Genomic DNA, 19,974 nt, shown 5'->3' with positions numbered 1-19,974 from the left:
CTCAGTCCAGTTTCATGAATCTTCTGGTACAGAAGGGAAAAGTTTTCTTTACAAAGACGAGTGCTATCTAGTTTCAAGTTTCAATGCAAATAATATACTTAGCCCAAGTGATTTAAAGTCAACAATTTTAGATGCCAATCCAGAAAACCATTCAAACACATGCTCAACTTGAAACATGTGAGTAGTTCCATTTAAGTCAGCAAGACTATTACGTGCTTTGTAGTTTTCCTTTGTACTGTTGATGGATCACCACTTCAATGGGGTTTCATGCAGGTCCATGGCTTCACTGGGATAAATCTCATTACAGGATCAGGGCTCATGGGAATACTGAATGAATTTGGTCTGATACTAGCCCCACATGTGTATTTTCACAAAACTGCCAAACTGTTTGCCAAGCTCTGTAAAGTAGAGGTTCAGAATGGGTGGAATGATTGTGCAGATTAGGCTTGAAAGGCACAGCACTTGCGCATACTCTGCTTGGCTGTAACCAGTACTTTAAGTCTCTGGATTTCATACAATTCTATTCATTCAGAGTTTTTATAACATATTTTAAAATTAACCATACAGGGGAAAAACTTAAAGAACAGGGTCTAATATCAAGTTATTCATATGGAGCAAAATTTGATTATAACCAATTTTAGAAAGTAACCTTCTGTGGTATTTAGTTCTTAGTAAAAAAGGGAGATTTCCTCTGGGACAGAGTGATAGAAAGCTAAGTTCCAGTTTGTAGAACTTGGCCCCATGGAAGTAGACAGTATCATTTCTTCTTAGCATATGGCAACATGCCTCAGGTGGCACATGACCAGGATTCATCACCAAACTTGGTCCACTGTTTGGATTATTAGCTTCCCTTGCCCGGGTGGGCTACTGATGGGGAGGGTGACATGAGTGCTGATCCATGCCCCCCAGGTAGCATTTAAGAACATCATGTCTGGTTTATTAATTAGTCTTACTATAAGGCACTGACCCATTAAAAGAAACTAGAAAGCATGCCAGGGAAGAAAAATATGAGGACCACAAGGAAAATATAATTAGATTTTTAAAAATGCAACTGGCAAACCACGTTTTTGAACAGTTAATCATTTTGAATAGCAAAACAGAGCTGTATAGCACATCCAAAGACTTAATTTCTGGCATAATAACTTTGCACACTACAACTTAATATGCAAATTTAGCAAAATATCCTGTGTATTGTCTCTTAGGATGACAGACTATGCTTTGGAAAAAAGAAAGGACAACTGCATGAAAAATACAGAGAAAGGACAAAACACTAAACTTTTACTTAAGGTAAAAAATCATGGGCCACATTTCCATTTGTGATTTCGTTCCTTTGTGATGCTTGATTTATTGTAAAGGAACCAGAAACTGACCACATCTGGCAAACGACACCTGCTATGTTCCCAGAAGAGAGGAATTCTCAAATCATATATAGCCAGCAGAGCTAACTTCTATGCCAGCTGCTTCCATCTCTCCTCCTTGTAGGGCAGCAGTTCTCAAACTGTGGGTCGGGTCCCCAAAGTGGTGTGAGACCCCATTTTAATGGGGTCGCCAGGGCTGGTTGAGACTTGCTGGGGTCTGGGGCCAGAGCTAAAGCCTGAGCTCCTCCACCCGGGGCCGAAGCTGAAGCCTGAGGGCTTCAACCCTGGATAGCAGAGCTCAGGTTACAGGCCCCCTGCCTGGGGCTGAAGACCTTGGGCTTGGGCTTTGGCTTCCCTGCCCGAGGTGGTGGGACTTGGACTTGGGCTTTGGCCTCCCTCCCGGGGTCATGTAGTAATTTTTGTTGTCAGAAGGGGGTCACGGTGCAATGAAGTTTGAAAACCCCCGAAGAGGGTATATGTCAAGGACGGGGAGAGGGAGAGATGGAGCTCTGGCAATTCACAGGTATTTGGTTCCTTAATGATAGTTAGTTTCTGTATGAGGTTAGGGCTGGATCAACTTGAGAATTAGGCAACCATAAACCAGCTCCTTGATGGTCTTCGTGCCTCAACTATATATCTTGGTGCAGGAGAGAATCTGACCCCATACTGTGATACAAACATATACGGTGCTCTACATGGTTATTGCCTGGGAACATAATTGCTACCTGACCAAATACTTCTTAGAAACCCCTTATTGGATAGGTTTTATGACATATTACAGAATGTCCCTTGACATTCAGGACAGGTAGTTCCCCTATTGTTCATACATTCTGTTGAGTCTACCCCAGTTAGATTTTGTATTTAAAACCAGCCCAAAATAAAATGTATGTGGGAAAGGAAACAAAAAATAGCCCAAGCCAACCATCTAAAAGCCTTTAAATCAATCAGTGCAGAGCAGACACTCTGTGTGTTTTACCTGTTGTGTAATACTTAGACACATTGGGATTTTGTATATTACAACATTCAGTTTTAGTTTTTCTCCTTTATGAGACTTTTCAGAGGAACAGCCGTGTTAGTCTGTATTCGCAAAAAGAAAAGGAGTACTTGTGGCACCTTAGAGACTAACCAATTTATTTGAGCATGAGCTTTCGTGAGCTAGCTCACGAAAGCTCATGCTCAAATAAATTGGTTAGTCTCTAAGGTGCCACAAGTACTCCTTTTCTTTTTATGAGACTTGACTCTTTACTAATAATTCATAAAACTGAATTTCAATAAAATGAATTTCAAAAGTGATCAGGACTGCAAAGCTTCTCTCATTCAAACTCACTAGATCCTTATACTGATAAGATGAGCAGAAAACAGAAGCTCAGACTCTGATGGTACTTTGCATACTTGGCAATGTTCTTGTTAGCTGAATCAGGAGATTCGGTGGTTGCCATTAAAATCTGTACAGTTGCTGTTTGCAAGTAAGTACTTTTACTGCCGTAATCTCTGTATTAAGTACAAGCATACTTAAGAATCAGGTATACCACAGTAACAATAACTAAACAAAATGCAAACTTGAAAAGATTTAAAAGGCAAACTGTACATGACCTAGTTTATGTATGAAATGTATTGTTGTATAATAAAAACAACAAGGAGTCCAGTGGCACCTTAAAGACTAACAGATTTATTTGGGCATAAGCTTTTGTGGGTAAAAAACCCACTTCTTCAGATGCAAGTCTAATTATATATATGAATTTACCATCCTGACAATTATTTTCAAAGTTCATTTTAAAAGGTTTGTGTATTTTATAGAATGTGGTTTGCCTCAGAAGACTCACTTAACTTATCTGGAGATGGTGAAACAGCTCAGTGAAAAAGAGAGGTGTGTGCAGGAATAAGGAGAGGTTACCCACCTTGTGTAGAAACTGGAATTCTTTAAGATGTGTGTCTCTCTGGGTGCTCCACTTCAGATGTGCATGCACCTGGAAATTTTTGATAGCAGTGCCAATTCAAGCCTGTGCCTGTGATCTACACACCCTCTTGTCCTGTACTGAGGATATACAGAGCTGCATGGGCAAACCACCCTCAGTTCTTTTTCTACTGCAAAGTTCTGCAAAGGAATCTCTGATTCAGAGGGAAGAATGGAAGCAGTGGAGCATCCATAGGGACACACATCTTGAAAAACTCCAGTTACTGCACAAGGCGAGTATCCTCTCCTCCTTTGGAGAAACAACCCTGTTTGTGCTCCAGTTCAGGTGACTCCCAAACACTATCCCCACAGGGAAGAGGGAGCATTGTAGCAGAGTCTAATACTGAGAACACAACTGCATTGCCAATTGACACATCTGATCTAATGGAATGAACCAAAGCATAGTGCATGGAGACAACAGGTATTGAAGTTCAGGTTGCAGCTCTGCAAATTTAGCAACTAGAACATCCAGTTATGCCACAGAAGTAGATTGCAACCTTGTAGAATGGGCTTACAATCTAGGATGCTGAATATTGGCAGAATCATAACGTGAGATAGTAAGCCAAGAGATCCACCTCAAATCTTTGAGTGGAGATTGTGGCTCCTTTGGATCTGTCTGCAATTGAAACGAACAGTCTGAGCAACTTTCTGAATGGTTTGGCTCTGTTCAGCGAGAAGGCTAATGCCCTTCTGAAATCCAAGGTACAGAAGGCAGCTTCTTGCCTAGCCTGATGCGATTTAGGGGAAAAATCTAAAGGTGAATGGTCTGATTAATATGAAATTCAGAAGACGCTTTAGGTAGAAACTTAGAATGTGGTTGAAATGAGACTTCTTCCTTGTCATATATTGTAAAGTGATGGGAGGAGCTGCCATTAAAGCCCCCAGTTCTCTGACACTCTGGGCAGAAGCGATGGTCACCAAGAAAGCTTTTTTCATGGATAGGTGAAGCCGCAAACATGTAACTAATGGCTCAAAGGGGTGTTTCATAAGGGAACTAATGAGAAAGTTCAAGTCCCATATCAGGATAGGTTCCTTAAGCTATGGAAAAAGATTAATCAGTGCTGTGAGGAATCTTGATGTTGTGGGATGAGCAAAAATTGAAAAACCTTTCACAGAAGTATCAATGTTTTTTCAGCTACCAAGAGAACCTTGATGGACATCATAGTAAGACCTGACCTTTTACATTCCAACAGATAGCCAAGGATAGTGGAAAGACAAGAGTGAACAGGAGAAACTTGTTGATGGGTACACAGTGGGCAAATATCTTCCATTTCTGACAATAAGTATATCACACAGATGCTTTTCTACTGTTGAACAATAGCTGCTGCACCTCTGTTGAACAGGAAGTCTCTATTCCTAAGAACCATCTAGGAGCCATGCCTGCAACTTCCAGTTGGGGTGAAGTGTCTGACCAGCATCCTGAGACAACAGGAAGCAACTGGTTGGAGTTCTCACCAGTGGATGAGAAGTCAAATCAGGTAAGGATATCACACGTGTCTTGGCCAAGTTGGTGCAATTAAAATGTTAGCCTTGTCCTTTTTGATCTTGTTCAGTACTTTGCAAAGCAATGGTGTGGGTGGGTATGCATAAAGGCAGCCCTTCAACCCTGAAATAAGGAAGGCATCTTCTAGTGACAACTGGTATCTTTGTAACCCAGCACACCTGGTTACAACTTCAGTGTTTCTAGGGATGCTTCAATTGAGTCCCACCCTGCCATGAAGAATTTTTTGCAGTTTGTGTTGATGGTGGCGGCAAAGAGATCCACTTCTGGAAGCCCCACCTGGTTAGAAATATGCTGTTGAGGACTCGTGAGTCCAGGAGAAGTGCCTGCTGAGATGGTTGGCCATGGCATTCTGTATACTTGGGAGGTAAGAAGCACAAATTCTAGAGTTTTATTCCTTTGGCACAAAGCAAGGGAGAGCATGTCCCACTCTGTTGATTGATGTACAACATGCAGGCCATGTTGTCTGTCATGACCTTGATCAATTTGACTCTCATCAGTGGAACGAAATTTGTGCAAGCATTTCTGACTGTTTTCAATTCTAGAAGGTTGATGTGAAAAGGACACTCTTGAGAAGAACAGGAGTACTTGTGGCACCTTAGAGACTAACCAATTTATTTGAGCATAAGCTTTCGTGAGCTATAGCTCACTTCATCGGATGCATACTGTGGAAAGTACAGAAGATCTTTTTATACATACAAACCATGAAAAAATGGGTGTTTACCACTACAAAAGGTTTTCTCTCCCCCACCCCACTCTCCTGCTGGTAATAGCTTATCTAAAGTGATCACTCTCCTTACAATGTGTATGATAATCAAGTTGGGCCATTTCCAGCACAAATCCAGGTTTTCTCCCCAGCTCCCCCACAAACCCACTCTCCTGTTGGTAATAGCCCATCCAAAGTGATCACTCTCCTTACAATGTGTATGATAATCAAGATGGGCCATTTCCAGCACAAATCCAGGGTTTAACAAGAACGTCGGTGGGGGGGGGGGTAGGAAAAAACAAGGGGAAATAGGTTACCTTGCATAATGGTTAAGTCATTGCGCAAGGTAACCTATTTCCCCTTGTTTTTTCCTACCCCCACCCCCAGACGTTCTTGTTAAACCCTGGATTTGTGCTGGAAATGGCCCACCTTGATTATCATACACATTGTAAGGAGAGTGATCACTTTAGATAAGCTATTACCAGCAGGAGAGTGGGTTTGTGGGGGGGCTGGGGAGAAAACCTGGATTTGTGCTGGAAATGGCCCAACTTGATTATCATACACATTGTAAGGAGAGTGATCACTTTAGATAAGCTATTACCAGCAGGAGAGTGGGGTGGGGGAGAGAAAACCTTTTGTAGTGGTAAACACCCATTTTTTCATGGTTTGTGTGAATAAAAATATCTTCTGTACTTTTCACAGGATGCATCCGATGAAGTGAGCTGTAGCTCACGAAAGCTTATGCTCAAATAAATTGGTTAGTCTCTAAGGTGCCACAAGTACTCCTTTTCTTTTTGCGAATACAGACTAACACGGCTGTTACTCTGAAACCTGTCATCTTGAGAAGAACATTTACCTTGAATGCTGTGACACCATAGATATGCTCCCCATCCCAAAAGGGACACATCTAATGTTATAATGATGGTAGTAGGAGGTTGCATGAAAGGGGCTCTTGCACAGACTTTAAAGGGGTCCTTCCACCAATTGACTGAGTCCAAAACACAATGGGGAACAGACATATGTTTGTCTTGATTGCTTATTCGGCATATAAACTGCCTTGAGCCATCCCTGGAAGCACTGAAGATGTATCCAGGAGCTTTGGGTTACGAAGGTACAAGCTGCCATATGTTCTACTAGTTGGAGACAATTTCTTGCTGAGCTTTAAGGACATACCTGAACCTTTGAAATTAGATTTTTTTAGGATTGCGAAGCTGTCCATCGTAAAATGAAGAAACCTGTTGTGAGGGGGTGAATTGTGACATGAAAATACATGTCAAGGGTCACAAACCAATCCTTGGAATCTGAAGAAGGAATTATAGCTGCAAGGGTCACCATCCTGAATTTTTGTGGTTTCACTTAGTTGTTTAGATGCTTTAGATTAGAGCTAATATTGGTCTCCATCCTCCATTCTTTTTGGGACCCAGCAAGTACTTCTAATAGAAACCCTTTCTCCTGTGCTGGACTGAAGCTGATTCTGTGGGCCCTAAGCATAGAAGAGAGGCAACTTTCTATCGCAGCAATTGATCATGAGATTGATCCCTGAAAAGGGATGAGGAAGGAGGGTAGGAGGGAGGGATGGAGATGAAATGGATGGAATAATCAGGCACTGTGACCTCCAACACCCATTTGTTGGATATTATTCTCTACCATGTAGGTTGGAAATGGTAAACACGGTATCCAAAAGGGGGGTGGGAAAGGAGGGTGAGACTGTAGGCTCCAGTAGAGTAGATGATTACGAGTTTAAATCAAACCTTTCAAAGTGTGAAGAAACTCATCAGCAGACTCAGAGAACAGCTTGACACCATCAAAAGGAAGGTCTTCAACAATACTCTGTACTTCCTTAGAGAAGTTAGCCAATTGGAGCCAAGATGCTTGTCGCATCACAGTTGTGGTGGAAATGAACCAGGCTGCAGTATGAGCTGCATCTAAGAAGGCCTGCAATGATGTTCTTGTTGAGAGCTGACCTTCATTTATGATGGTTTTAAATTGCTTGAGATGCTCCTCTGGTAAATGCTCAATAAAGCTGTTCAATTTATTGTAATTAATTGAGTCATAATTTGACATCCACTTTTTGTGGTTAGCAATTCTGAACTGTAATGTTGCTGAGGATTAACTTTTGTGACCGAAGTGATAACCTCACTTCTGGTCCTTGTTGTAACGGATAGACTTCGCATGTCTACCGTGCTCTTTCACTGCTTCTCTGACCAAAGAATTTGGTGACAAATGTAAAAAAGTCCCTCAGAGTCCCTGGCTGGAACATAATATTTTTGTCATCACATTTAAAGTACAGGGTGCTGTAGCTTGAGTCTGCCAGATGGTCTTAGCAGGCTCTAATAAAGCCTCATTCAAAGGAAGGGCCACACGTGACAAAACTGAACTATGTAAGATGTCCAGGAGCTTATGAGTGTCTTGGACCGCCTCTAAACGAATTTGAAGCATATCTGCAATGTCCTTCATCAGCTCCTAAAACGGTCTAAAATCATTTGCAATGGAAGATGGCGGAGGCATTACAGCTTCATCTGGCAATGATGAAGAAATACTTGTGTGAAGTGTTACCTCCTCGTCAGCCCTTGCCTCCTGCTCCTCAAAGTTCTCCTCTAACGGCTCAAGGTGACGAGGTGGTAGCAAAGATGCAGGAGAATGCCTCTACCTGTGCTCTCTCTGAGAGGGACTTGGGACCTTTAAGAACTGTTGGTGATATAGGGCCCAGGGATCCCAATAAGGTCACTGGTAGGGCTCCAGAGCATAGGAGAAGGCACCCATCACTGGTCACACCAACTAAATTGGGGTCAAGATTGTCTGTCCCCAAAAGTCTCTAAGTAGTAGAGTAGTGACTTGTAAAGTAAAGAGAAGATCCCTGAATTGAAACCTGAGTCAGAAGAATCATCCTCAACATATTTCAGAGAAGGTGATAACTTTCGCCCTAGATGGTTGATGCCCGTGAAGCAGGAGGTCTTGATGAAAAATGTGAAGCCTGTAACATAGAAGATCATGGTACAGATAACTTTATGGTACCAGTAGGTAATGGAGACCCCAACATAAAAAGATCCCTTGACTATCTAACTCCTGCGGTAGTGATGATATGTGAAGGGGTGTTGAGAAGGATCCGGTGGAGACTGACAATGGTACCAAGGTAGGGACTTGTCTAGATTGCATCGGTGCTGTGGGCACTAAATGCTTCCACTGAGTATGTTCAGACTCAGGCAGTAGCATAGAGCAGTCAGGGACAGTGTACAGATACCAAGATACAGTAGCGTCTGATGGTGCAGACTTCTTTGAAGTTGAATGTCTACTAGACTGGACATGACCACCTGATGCTGAACAAGTTTTCAGCACCAAACCCAGCTTATTGTTAGAGTGGCTTTTAGAGGAAGCCTTAGATGATTTCACGGTACTGGAACCACTGAAATTCTCAACAGTGCACATTCGGGACCTGAGGTCTCCAGAACACTTTTTTTGATTGGTGAACGAAACTTTTTAGTAGGAGACCTAACATTCCTGCTCCTCTTGTCAGAACACACAGTCTTACTGCACAAGCCTCTTGGTACCACAGATGCAGAAGCAGGTGCTGTATCCATCGAGGGTCTTGGTGACCAGGATCCAGAGGTAGAGGGGCACTAAATGTGCTTGAAGATTGGTGTACCGGGGGATTCTCAGAGCCCGGGATGGTGGCCAGTTTTGCTCCATCATTAACAATTTCAATTTTATTTCTCTATTTTTACAAGATCTGCTTTTGCAGGAAAAGCAGATCTTATATTGGACTCGTATATGGATGTCTCCCAAACAACGGAGGTGCCGAGATTGTCTGTCACTGACTAGGATAGCTTCCCAGCAGGAAAGACAGTGCTCAAAGCCTGGGGATCCTGGCATACCCCATATTCCAGAACAACCTCTCAAGTGGGGAAAGAACAAATGGGGAAAAACCAACAACAGACTCCCTGAACTAAATACTACAACTAAACTAAACTAATAAACAGAACAAACTATGTTTAACTAACTACATGTAAGTGAAGCAGGCATGCTTTATGTTCCATCTCAGGCGGAAGGTGATCAAGAAGGAACTGAGTGTAGTTTGCCTTTGCAGCTCTATATATCCTCAGTATAGACCATGAGGATGTGCATAGAGCGTGCGTGGGCAGAAGGGGCACTGCTACTGAAAATCTCTGATAGAAGGTGACTGGTGGCACATACGCACCGAAGTGGAGCTCCTAAAGGGATATTACTTGAAGAAGAACTTTGCTGCAGTGCCTACAATAAAGACCTTGCAAAGGCTTGACTTCAGTTATTCTATTATTTACTCCATCATTATGATTATGCATTAAAAAATGAACCAGAGCAGTTTGAGAAAAGAAAAATTAAGTGTAAAGACAAATGTTTTCTAAATATCGAAGTATTTATATTGTGTCCATCACCGTGGCATCTGAACACTTAAAAATAGTACTGATTAGGTTTTTTACCTGTTGTCATGACAATTCCAGCAAGAACTTTTCTACGTGCATGGGGAGATGTGAAATTATCAGTCAGATCACTGAATTTATCCACAACCAAGCGTGCAACAGCATCAGCTAAAACCTGCAGAATCACAGAAATACACGTTAGAGAGAATCAAACAAGAAACAACGATTAAATGTTGGCATTTAATATGATGGATGAAAAAAATCATCCACACTGTTAATTTTTTATCCTCCACTGATTATGGCCAAGATTTCCCAGTGTCCACTAACTCTTGGTGCCCTACTTGAGATATCTAGCATCTGATTTTCCAGGATGCTGAGCAGAACACCTCCCAAAGACTTCAACTGGAGTTTTGGTTCTTGGACCCAAAACCGAAAACCTAATAACTGAGGGACCGAAAAGTAGTGACAATTTTGAAAAATTGGGCCTGGGTGAACAAAGAAATGGCAGAAAGATTCAACGCTTTTATCTCAACATACATCATTTTAAAGTCCTAAACAAGAGTCCATGTTATTATCCTTGTATCTCAAAAATATTTAATTTCAGTGACCTAAACACTGGGCCTGAAAATAAGGCCAAAATACAACAAAAATCGGTCATCTTGACCAACATATAAAAATATTTTATTACACCAGAAATAGTTATTTCTTTTTCACATTTATAAAAATGTGCCATTCCCTTAGCTTTAGGTGAATATACACTATTTTATTTTTTGTTTTATTACAAAAAACATACAATTTTTAAATGGACAATTTCAACATAAAATTCGATGACGTCCATCGAAAATAAAGAAGTATTATCCCTTTAATCCTCAGGAAAGCCTGGAATAATAGAGAAGGCTTTGCAATTTGCCCTGAGTGTCAACAAACTTATGGTCTGTCAGACTGTGAGTGAAGGCTAGTTGCAGATTTAAGGAAAACTCCTTTAAAATGACCTACCACCAGCTTGTTTAAATCTCGAGATTGTTAGTTCCAGCACCACAGCTGATCTCAACATATTATCATGTGAGGAGAAAAGCTATCTTTAAGGTAGCCAGAAAACACAGAATTTAGAGGTTTGTAAGTCAAAATCAACATCTTGAATTTCACCTGGAAACAAACTGGAAGCTAACGCTGACTATGGAACAATGATGCTATTTGTGAAAAATATTGCTAAATAAGTAAAGTACTGCATTTGGAAGTAGCTGAATAGTTTTCATATGTACAGTAATTCCACAGAATACAGTGCAGTGATCCAATTTGGAGATGACAATGGCATAGAAGATTATGGAAGTTCCATGTTCAAAGGAAATGCTTGAAACCTTCTAGCCAACCATGCAGTTGGCAAAAAGGCATTCTTGGCCACAGCTACCACTTAGACATCCAGAAGCAGTAGAGGATGTAACAGGACCCACAAATTGTGAATCTGACCATGCAGTGGTGAGCATGCTCTCCCAATTGAGAGAATGGATATAACCTCCATATTTTCTCTCATAGTCTTCTCCAGCCTACTGTCATCATCATCTTTTCTTATACAGACAGACTGGGCCTTGGGAACCTACCTCTCATCTAAGCTTGGCTCGACACTGGGAAAGCAGATAGACCACATCATCAAGATGTGACAGAACAGAGAGAGAGTTGTTTATTACGGGCATACTGAAGACAATGCAGCTCTACTTCCACTTTATCTCACATAATGATCACATATACCCAACACACAAGGGGAGAGGTGAAGTAAGGGAAACCCTTAAAAGGGAAAACCCGAGGTTCCATCCATAAGAGAGCTCATGGGACTAAGAAGCCTTTGTCCACAGCTACCCTGTGAGTCCTCTCAGGGAAGAGCAAAACCACTCAAGAGTTGTTCTCTCTACCCTAGACAGGGTCACTGGCATGTCACGAATACCTCATGGTCAAAAGTACCAAAAGTTGCTGACAGATCTAAAAGAAAAAACATGGACACCTGAACATAATCAGATCTAACACCAGACTGTCATAGGTCAAGGAAACCCAAGGGCTCCAGACATTGTCAGAGTTGACTCACCACAACCTTCTCAACAATCTTCCTTGGAAACTGAGTGATGAGAAATAATGTGACAATTAGCAGAATTCTCAATGCCTATTTCCTTCCTGGCTGACTTTACTGGCCAAGGAGGACATGAGTCCAGCTTGCAGGCCATAACCCTAAGCTCTTTGAACTTTTCCAGAGTCTTGTTGAGTGGCGCCGGCTAAAACTCAGAGAAAGCTGCATTTGTTGCTAGCTTCAGTCCTGGTTTTGTCGTTATAGAGACCGACAATAAAGCATATATGCATATATATATGCAAAGCAGATGACAGGGATATATCAAGCAAATTTAAGCAAATTCTACTTGTTATTTGTGCTTTTTGAAAACTCAACTTTTTCATGTTTTTCACTAGCTATCCATTGCGCATAAGGATTCAGTTATGAAGAATAATGACAATAGATTAAAACAAGATATCTAATACAACTATGGCTTCTTTTATGAAGAACAGGATTTGCTATTGAGACAGCTGGGCACATGCACAAAGAAACTCGTCTCTGTTTTGTTGCAGATCCTGTTCTTTGCAAAACCATTCAGCCAGCCCAGGAACTCTACTACTGAACTTCCTGAACAGTTTCACAAAGACCAGGACCTTCTTTAAAAAGTTCAGCCAACTCAGGTGGGGAGGCTCTTGTGCCAGCAGAACAGTTTCATGATGAACAGGATACTTGACAAAAAAACTCACTGATCTGTCGAAGATCCAGGTCTTTGACTAAGTAGGTGTTCTCTGTTGAAAATCATCTTTTCTGACAAAACACAGATGCCACTGGGCTAGCAAAATCCATTCCCTGTACACCATAATAGCCACTACTTTCAATACAGGAAGCACTACTGTGTGCAAATGACAAAAGATGGTGGTGTATTACTCTCATTAACTATGCAAAAATCCTTCTGCATACTATATCAGAGAATGACAGTAGGCAACAGAGAACACATTCTCCAATGATCTGATTATGATGAATAATGCTGTCAATTTTTTCCTACTTTTTGTTCATTAACAAAATAATTACATGATGCCAGAAAGACCTCCAAATAAACTCTCACCATAAAAAAATGTCTATTATCTCTAGTGTTCAGTTTTTAAGCTAGAAAGATCACAAGCTGCGGAATGTGAATTTTTCTGACCCATGTTAAATGATTCAAATTCAGAAACTCATGAACAGATTTTATGGAGGTTCCTCAGAAAATTTAAGCTTTACTTGAGGCCCAGCATTGAATCCAGACCAGAGTCCCAGTTCAGTTCTTAACCTCAAGAATACCGCCAAGTCAACAAATTGGGTCTCCTAGCTGCAAAGCTGGAGATCTAGTTTTTAACATTACCATACCTAACCGCCCAACCTGTCCCAAACCACAACTTGATGGATCTTCCAGAAGAACTTGGCTTGCAGTTGGAAACCACCAGCCAAAAGGATGTCATATGAGACAGGGTCAGGCCAGATGGCTACAGGAGAGTGCTGGAAGGCACATATATTCGCCCCCGGATAAGCAGGTCCCTTTTCACTTGGTAGCTGAAGAGGGGTTACTCTAGGTTAATTATGACACCTGGGGCCAATCAAGGGCCTGCCAGAACCCATTAAAAGCTTCCCCTCCAGACAGATAGGGGTGCACGATAGGAGCTGAGGGAGGAAGGTGAGCTCCTGGACAGCTAGGCAGTGATGACACTGACAAGCATTAGGAGAGAAGCCACGCAGGTACAGAGGCAAAGGACCGGAGATCCCTGCCCAACAGGGAGGACGGCCCTTCTGGGCCCCAGAGGTCTGAGGGAAGAGACCCCGCCAGAGGGGAGAGACTGAGCTGGGTGTCTGGTCTGTTGCCACCATACCCGAAGGGGCAACCAGAGACTGAGAGGCTCCCTGCGACTCCCCCTGTCAGGGAGGCTGGGAGGAACCCTGCTCTGGGAGCAGGGTGTGGACAGTAAGCCCAGGGGCGTGTGAAAGATCCTGAGGGAAAAGCGGAATATCCCAGCCTGCCGCTAAACGGAAGCGCGGGACCCTCTGTGGTGGAGAGGAAGCTCTGGCACTCATACTGGTGTTATGACAGAGCACAATACTGCTGGATGGAATTGTGCAATGGACTCCCCAAATATGGGCACGTCCCAGTTCCCACACAAAGAAATCAGGCTTTAGCCTAGCTGGCGGAGCAGTCCCTAATCGCTGTGAAATATCTGCAAATCACAAAGACTTGCCTATCCCCATATTAACAACCCAGACAAGGAAAGACAGCTAAGGCTGATGAAAAAGGGCTGAGTAACACTGCTCGTTCTTCTTGCATATAATCTTTTGTCACATTCTACACTTGAAAAACATAGCCACTGTCACACTCTCTAAAAGTATCTAAACAGCAACCTCATTTCCCACTTTTGGTGGTTGTCTCCTCAAGTACCATTGCACAAATGTGTAAGAACACCCCAAAGCAGCAACTCAGTAGCACGGGATAAAAAACGGTAAGTGATGACCCAGATAAGCAGCTACAAAGAGCAACAAATGTTAAAGTAGGAAAGAAGGTCTAATGCAAATAATGGCACTGAGGGAGAACAGTGCAGCTGACACTTTAAATGTCTGAATCACACACTGTAATCTCTGCCCCATGTACAGTATCTGCTGGGTACAGATAGAGCAAGGCAGTAAAGAATCCTCTGATGAGTTGTACCAGCGCTCAGCCTCTGTGAGACTGCAAAATGACAGCTAGCCTGTCATTCAACAGATAACCAGATTGAATCACATCAGTTCTCTCAAAATGTGAAAGGGTATTCCTTCCACAAACACACTGGTACTTTGGGGCTCCCTGTTGAGAGCTGTTTACCCAGGAAGCACTTTGTTACATACAATAGTCTCATCATGAGCTTGTTGTGCACTGATGAACACCACTGCATGATCAGCGCACATGTAGGTACTCAGGTACAAGTCAGGGCAAACAACGTCCACATCTACTGCTCAGTACCCTCAGCTGCCATACAAAGCTGGGAACCTTTCAATACATGTGGAAAGGCCGTGCCTATTTGGAAAAAAATGGCTATACCTGAAGACAACAGTTAGAAAAACAAACAAACAAACAAAAAAGATCTAACCAGCAGAAAGGAAAAGGAAACAAAACTGAATGGGTTACAACCAGAATGGGCACTAAAGATCCTGAAGTCCCACTACACCTCTGAGAAGCCATGAACCATCACATGCCACTGGCTGGGTGGGGAGCTGCCAGAGTGGTGTGCCTAAAACCACTGTAGGAAGTGATTTTCCCACTGCCTTCTCCGTTATCTTGTGGTCCTCTATCGTACACTGTCATACTGTAGAATTTTTTTGTTTGTTATTGTGTGTTGCAATATGAACTACTAGTCTGTATTTTTCTAACAGTGTTTCATTCTGCTTTAGAATCTGGAAAGTATATGGAATGTATTTCTGAATGTCACTATTTTTTCCCCACCCAGGTTAAGCCATACAAAGAGTAGTAAATTTGAGAATGTGTAAAAGTTCTCAGTTGTCAAGGTACTGCAGAGATCATGATGGAAACTGAAGAACGCCGTTGTGCAGACAGTATACTAAACTGTAAATCCGTGAATTACCAAATAAATGATTTTGGTGTGGATCCACAGGAGCAGAACACAGACCTCAATAGAGGGGAGTGGTGACAAAAACATGACTTCAAATACACATTGTGGGTCACATAAAAATAAAACAGTCAGATGTAAGGTAAAAAGGACCAAACAAAGAATTTGGAAAAGGGGATTGAGCCAAGAACCCCAGAAAACAGCAGCCATATGTAATCACAGAATTCAGCAAGGCTCATGGACGTGAATAGTTGGCCCTTTGTGAAACATTTTTTTAAATTGCAGCATAAGGTGCAGGCACTGATGGCTAGAAAGTAGCTATGTGGGGGTTATGAGAAGCAGCAGCAAAGTGCAAAGATCATACACAATACTTTGAGCTTTCTAGGACTCCCTGACTGAGCACCACCCACTGAGGCACACAGGACCTGCTCAGGGTTTGCGCAGCAGGATTTCTAAGCATTTAATGACTTTGCTTCAGAGACACAGAGTTCAGGACCCCACTCTGCTAGGCACTGTACAGACTTCAGACAACAGCCCCAGAACCAAAGAGCTCACGATTCAATTTACATGTCACAGAGGATGCAACAGGTAGACAAAAAGACAAATGGAGTGGGGATGAATTGAATGGATGAGCTGAATAAAAATGAATACAGTTAATTAGAGAAGCAGAAGTCAAAGGTCACCATTTGCCTGACCAGTGCCAGCTGGCAGTGATTTGTAGCCATCACAGCAGAGGTAAGTTTTAATGAGCTATTTATGAAAGGATAAAGTGACAACTTTACGAATTTTGACAGAACGTTTTCTGCACGCACATGGAGCTGTATGGGAGAAAGCCTGGAGGTGTTTGAGGGACAAGGGAATAATTAGACAACTGAAGCTGGCATTTTAGCAAAGTGAAGGCTGGGGTCAACAGCTCAATAAACTAGTAGATCTGTTAGACAGAATGGTGTCTATGGGTCTTAAAGACAAAACACTTGCATTTTATGTGGTGAAGAGAAGGGGCCAGTGGAGAGAAATGAAGAGCCAGTGATGTGATCAGGGACGAGCCAAAAAAATGAAGAGAAGAAATTATTTAATTGCCTAAGCAACAATGCTAGGAGCCTGATAATAAACAAGAAGAGTTAGAATTGCTCATTTTATGAGCACAAATTTGATCTAGTTACCATTACTGAAACCTGGTGGGATGATTTGCATGATTGGAATACTAAAATCAATGGTTACAACCTGCTTAGGAAGGATCAAGTAGACAAAAGAGGAGGGGGACTGGCATGCTAGATCAAAAATGGCATTACCTGTTTGTGAGTCACTCATAACTAGCAAGAAAATGCTTTTGAATGCTTATGGATAAATATCCTAACAGATAAAGCACAAGATGGGCTATTAGTTGGTGTCTGCTACAGACCCCAAATCACACTAGGGAACAGGATGACCAGCTCCTTATGCACCTATCTACAATGTGTAGGAAAAAAAGCTGTGTGATCATGGGGGACTTCTATTTGAGTGACATACACTGGAGGTCTCATGCTGCCAATACGAAAACATCCTTAGAATTTTTAAGTATTATCTATGACACGGATGGCCAAACTTACTGATCCTCCGAGCTGCACACAACAATCTTCAGAAGTTCGAGAGCTAGGACACACTCGCAGGAGCTTGCGGCTTCATCCCTGTGGGAGGCGCCTGCCAGGGCTTGGGGCTTCAACCCCACTCCTGCTGAAGCCCCATGCCCCAGCAGGCACGCCCCACAGGGCTGAAGGTCTGAGAACACCTTCCCTTCTGCAAAACAGAGGCAACATGTGGCGGAGACACATGGGATCATGATTTTGGCCAGGGTTTGCTAGTCCCACTCAGAGGAGACAAAAATTGGGGGAGTGGTAAATAATGAAGAGAACAGGTCATTAAAACACAGTGATCAGGATTGGTTCATAAGCTGGGTCAAGCAAACAATATGCATTTTAGTAGGCTAAATGGAAATGTACAAATCTACAAACAAGGAATGTAGGCCATATTTACAGGACAGGGGATTCTATCCTGGAAACCAGTGATTCTGAAAAAGATTTGGGGTTTGTGATGGATAATCAACTAAGCATGAGCTCCCAGGGCTAATGAGATCCTTGGATGCATAAACAGGGGAATTTTAAGTAAGAGGAGAGAGGTTATTTTATGTCTGGTGAAATCTCTGCTGGAACATAATGTCCACAATTCAAGAAGGATGTTGATGAATTGGAGAGGGTTCAGGGAAGAGCCACAAGAATGATTAAAGGGTTAGAAAACATTCCTTATACTGATTGACTCAAGAGCAAAATCGGTTTAGCTTAACACAGAGAAGGTGAAGGGGTGACTTGATTCCAGTCTATATATACCTACATGGTGAACAAATATTCGATAATGGGTTCTTTAGTCTAGCAAGGGAAGGTATAACACAACTCAATGGCTGGAAGTTGTGGCTGGACAAATTCAAACTGAAATGCATAAATTTTTAACAGTGAGGGTAATTAACCATTGGAACAATTTACCAAGGGTCATGGTGGATACTCCATGGCAATTTTAAAATCAAGATAGGATTTTTTCTAAAAGATCTGTTCCAGGAATTGTTTTGGGGACGTTCTATGGCCTGGGTTACACAGCAAGTCAGACTAGATGATCACAGCGGTCCCTTCTGGCCTTGGAATCTATGATCCTTGAAGCAGCATTCTCTAACTGACTTGGCTGATGTCAAGGTCAGAAGGCAGGAGAGATTACAATAGTTTGAGGTCTTGTCTACATGCACAAGTTGCATCAGTTGAATTAAAGGTATGTTGTTAAACTGATTCAGTGAAGCTGGTGCAAATGTGAGTGTGGACACTCTTACATCAGTTTAAACCTGATTTAGGTAAGTTTAGCTTGCACCTGTACATTACACGAGTCATTTGACATACCTGTAATTAATCTGCATCAAATTACTGATATAAGATAAACTGACATAAACTGATCTTAAGTGATGTGTGTTCACTTACAAAACTGTACTGATTTAACATCACAATTTAATTAAACTGGTGTAATTTTATGTCTAGATCAAACTTAGGTAAGAGATGATGAGGGCATGAAAAAGAGCCTAGGAAATTTGGACAGGCAGAAAATTTTAGAAATATTAGGTAGATACAAAAGGTAAGACTTGGAAATGGCCTGGATGTGTGGATGAACAACGAGGGCTGAGTTAAAAGTGATGCCCAGATTAAAAAGCTGAATAGCTGGGGAAAGGGTGGTGTTATCCATGGCAATGGAGAAAATAGGAAAAGAGGAAGACTTGAGGTGTGAGGATCAAAAGCTCAGTTTTGGCCATCTAGAGTTTAATATAATGGCTGGTCATCTATGAAGAGAAGTCAGAGACAGGCCCAGATTAATGACTGGATGGACTAAGAGTGATAGGAAGGAAGGGGAAAAGGAACGTGGAGAGAGGAGATGAGGAGTCATTTAGGAATTTATCAATTTTCTTTTTGGAAAAGTCAGCAAGGTCTTGAGTAGGGAGAGAAGTGGGGCAAAAGGGAGTGTTACGTGGTGCATATATGGCTGGAATGAGAGGAGTGGTATTCAACTGGGGTGGAGATGTACAGTTGCTTGGCCAGGAAAATGTCACAACTGGAAGTGAGAACAAATTTGCAGGGGTGGAAGTCAGCATAATTATGGAACTTCTGCCAGAGACAGTCAGCTTCCCAAGGCAGGAGCAGAGGGAGAGAGGACGTGGGGAATGAGCCAGGGTATATTTTGTAGTGGGAGAGAAGTGTAAAGACACTGAGGGTAAAGGATTTGCCAAGTGCTCGTAACTCTAGCCAGCTTGTACTCTTCCTGCCTTCCACTGAGGACTATTTTCCTTGGCAAGTGGGGGATCTCATGTATGCATCCAGTCATCAGTTACATGTCTGTGGTGATCCTGACTATTAGAATTCTCATCAGTTGCTTCCCTCTGGAAAGATTTCTGGATTTGGTCCACAATACCAAGGACTGAAGGACAGCTGCTGACATAATGATTTGCTTGTTATGTCTCCAGTCAACAATTCCCCACTGAGGGAAGAAATACCTGCAGATGTCTCATATGGAAGATAATCCAATGAACTATATCTGAACAATAAGAGACCTAAAAGCTTGAAGGGCCTGCCAGAATATGGTAGTAGAGGGAGCCAAACTGGATTTGATCCAGATCCCTGATTTGAGGAAGGGCTGAACCAAAAACTAACATTGTGACACTCAACCTTCAGAAAGGCAGAGGTTTAAAAGTGAGGAAGCTACCTAGAAATATACCAAAGACAAAATATAAACTATTAACATCTTTATAATAAGCATGGTAGCTGTTTAATCACTGCTAGAAGACATGCAATCTTGTAAACAAAACAGAAAAAGGAAAGCAAGGAGGAAAAAAGTATGGTTAAATGGCAAAGAGT

General features: G+C 42.1%; 1 protein-coding gene across 6 annotated transcripts in view; it reads right to left on the bottom strand.

The window, feature by feature from the left end:
- Nucleotides 1-19,974, bottom strand: part of ADARB1 (adenosine deaminase RNA specific B1) — a 244,668-nt gene that overhangs the window by 44,291 nt on the left and 180,403 nt on the right. For all 6 annotated transcript variants that reach the window (XM_048868933.2, XM_048868928.2, XM_048868932.2 and 3 more), the window contains one exon: nt 9,977-10,091. In XM_048868933.2, coding sequence (XP_048724890.1) covers nt 9,977-10,091 — 115 coding nt within the window. The remainder of the gene's footprint in view (nt 1-9,976; nt 10,092-19,974) is intronic.

This window comes from Caretta caretta, chromosome 11, assembly GCF_965140235.1.
Source record: "Caretta caretta isolate rCarCar2 chromosome 11, rCarCar1.hap1, whole genome shotgun sequence".
NCBI classification, from domain to species: Eukaryota; Metazoa; Chordata; order Testudines; family Cheloniidae; genus Caretta; species Caretta caretta.
This window is presented reverse-complemented; position numbering and strand designations above follow the sequence as displayed.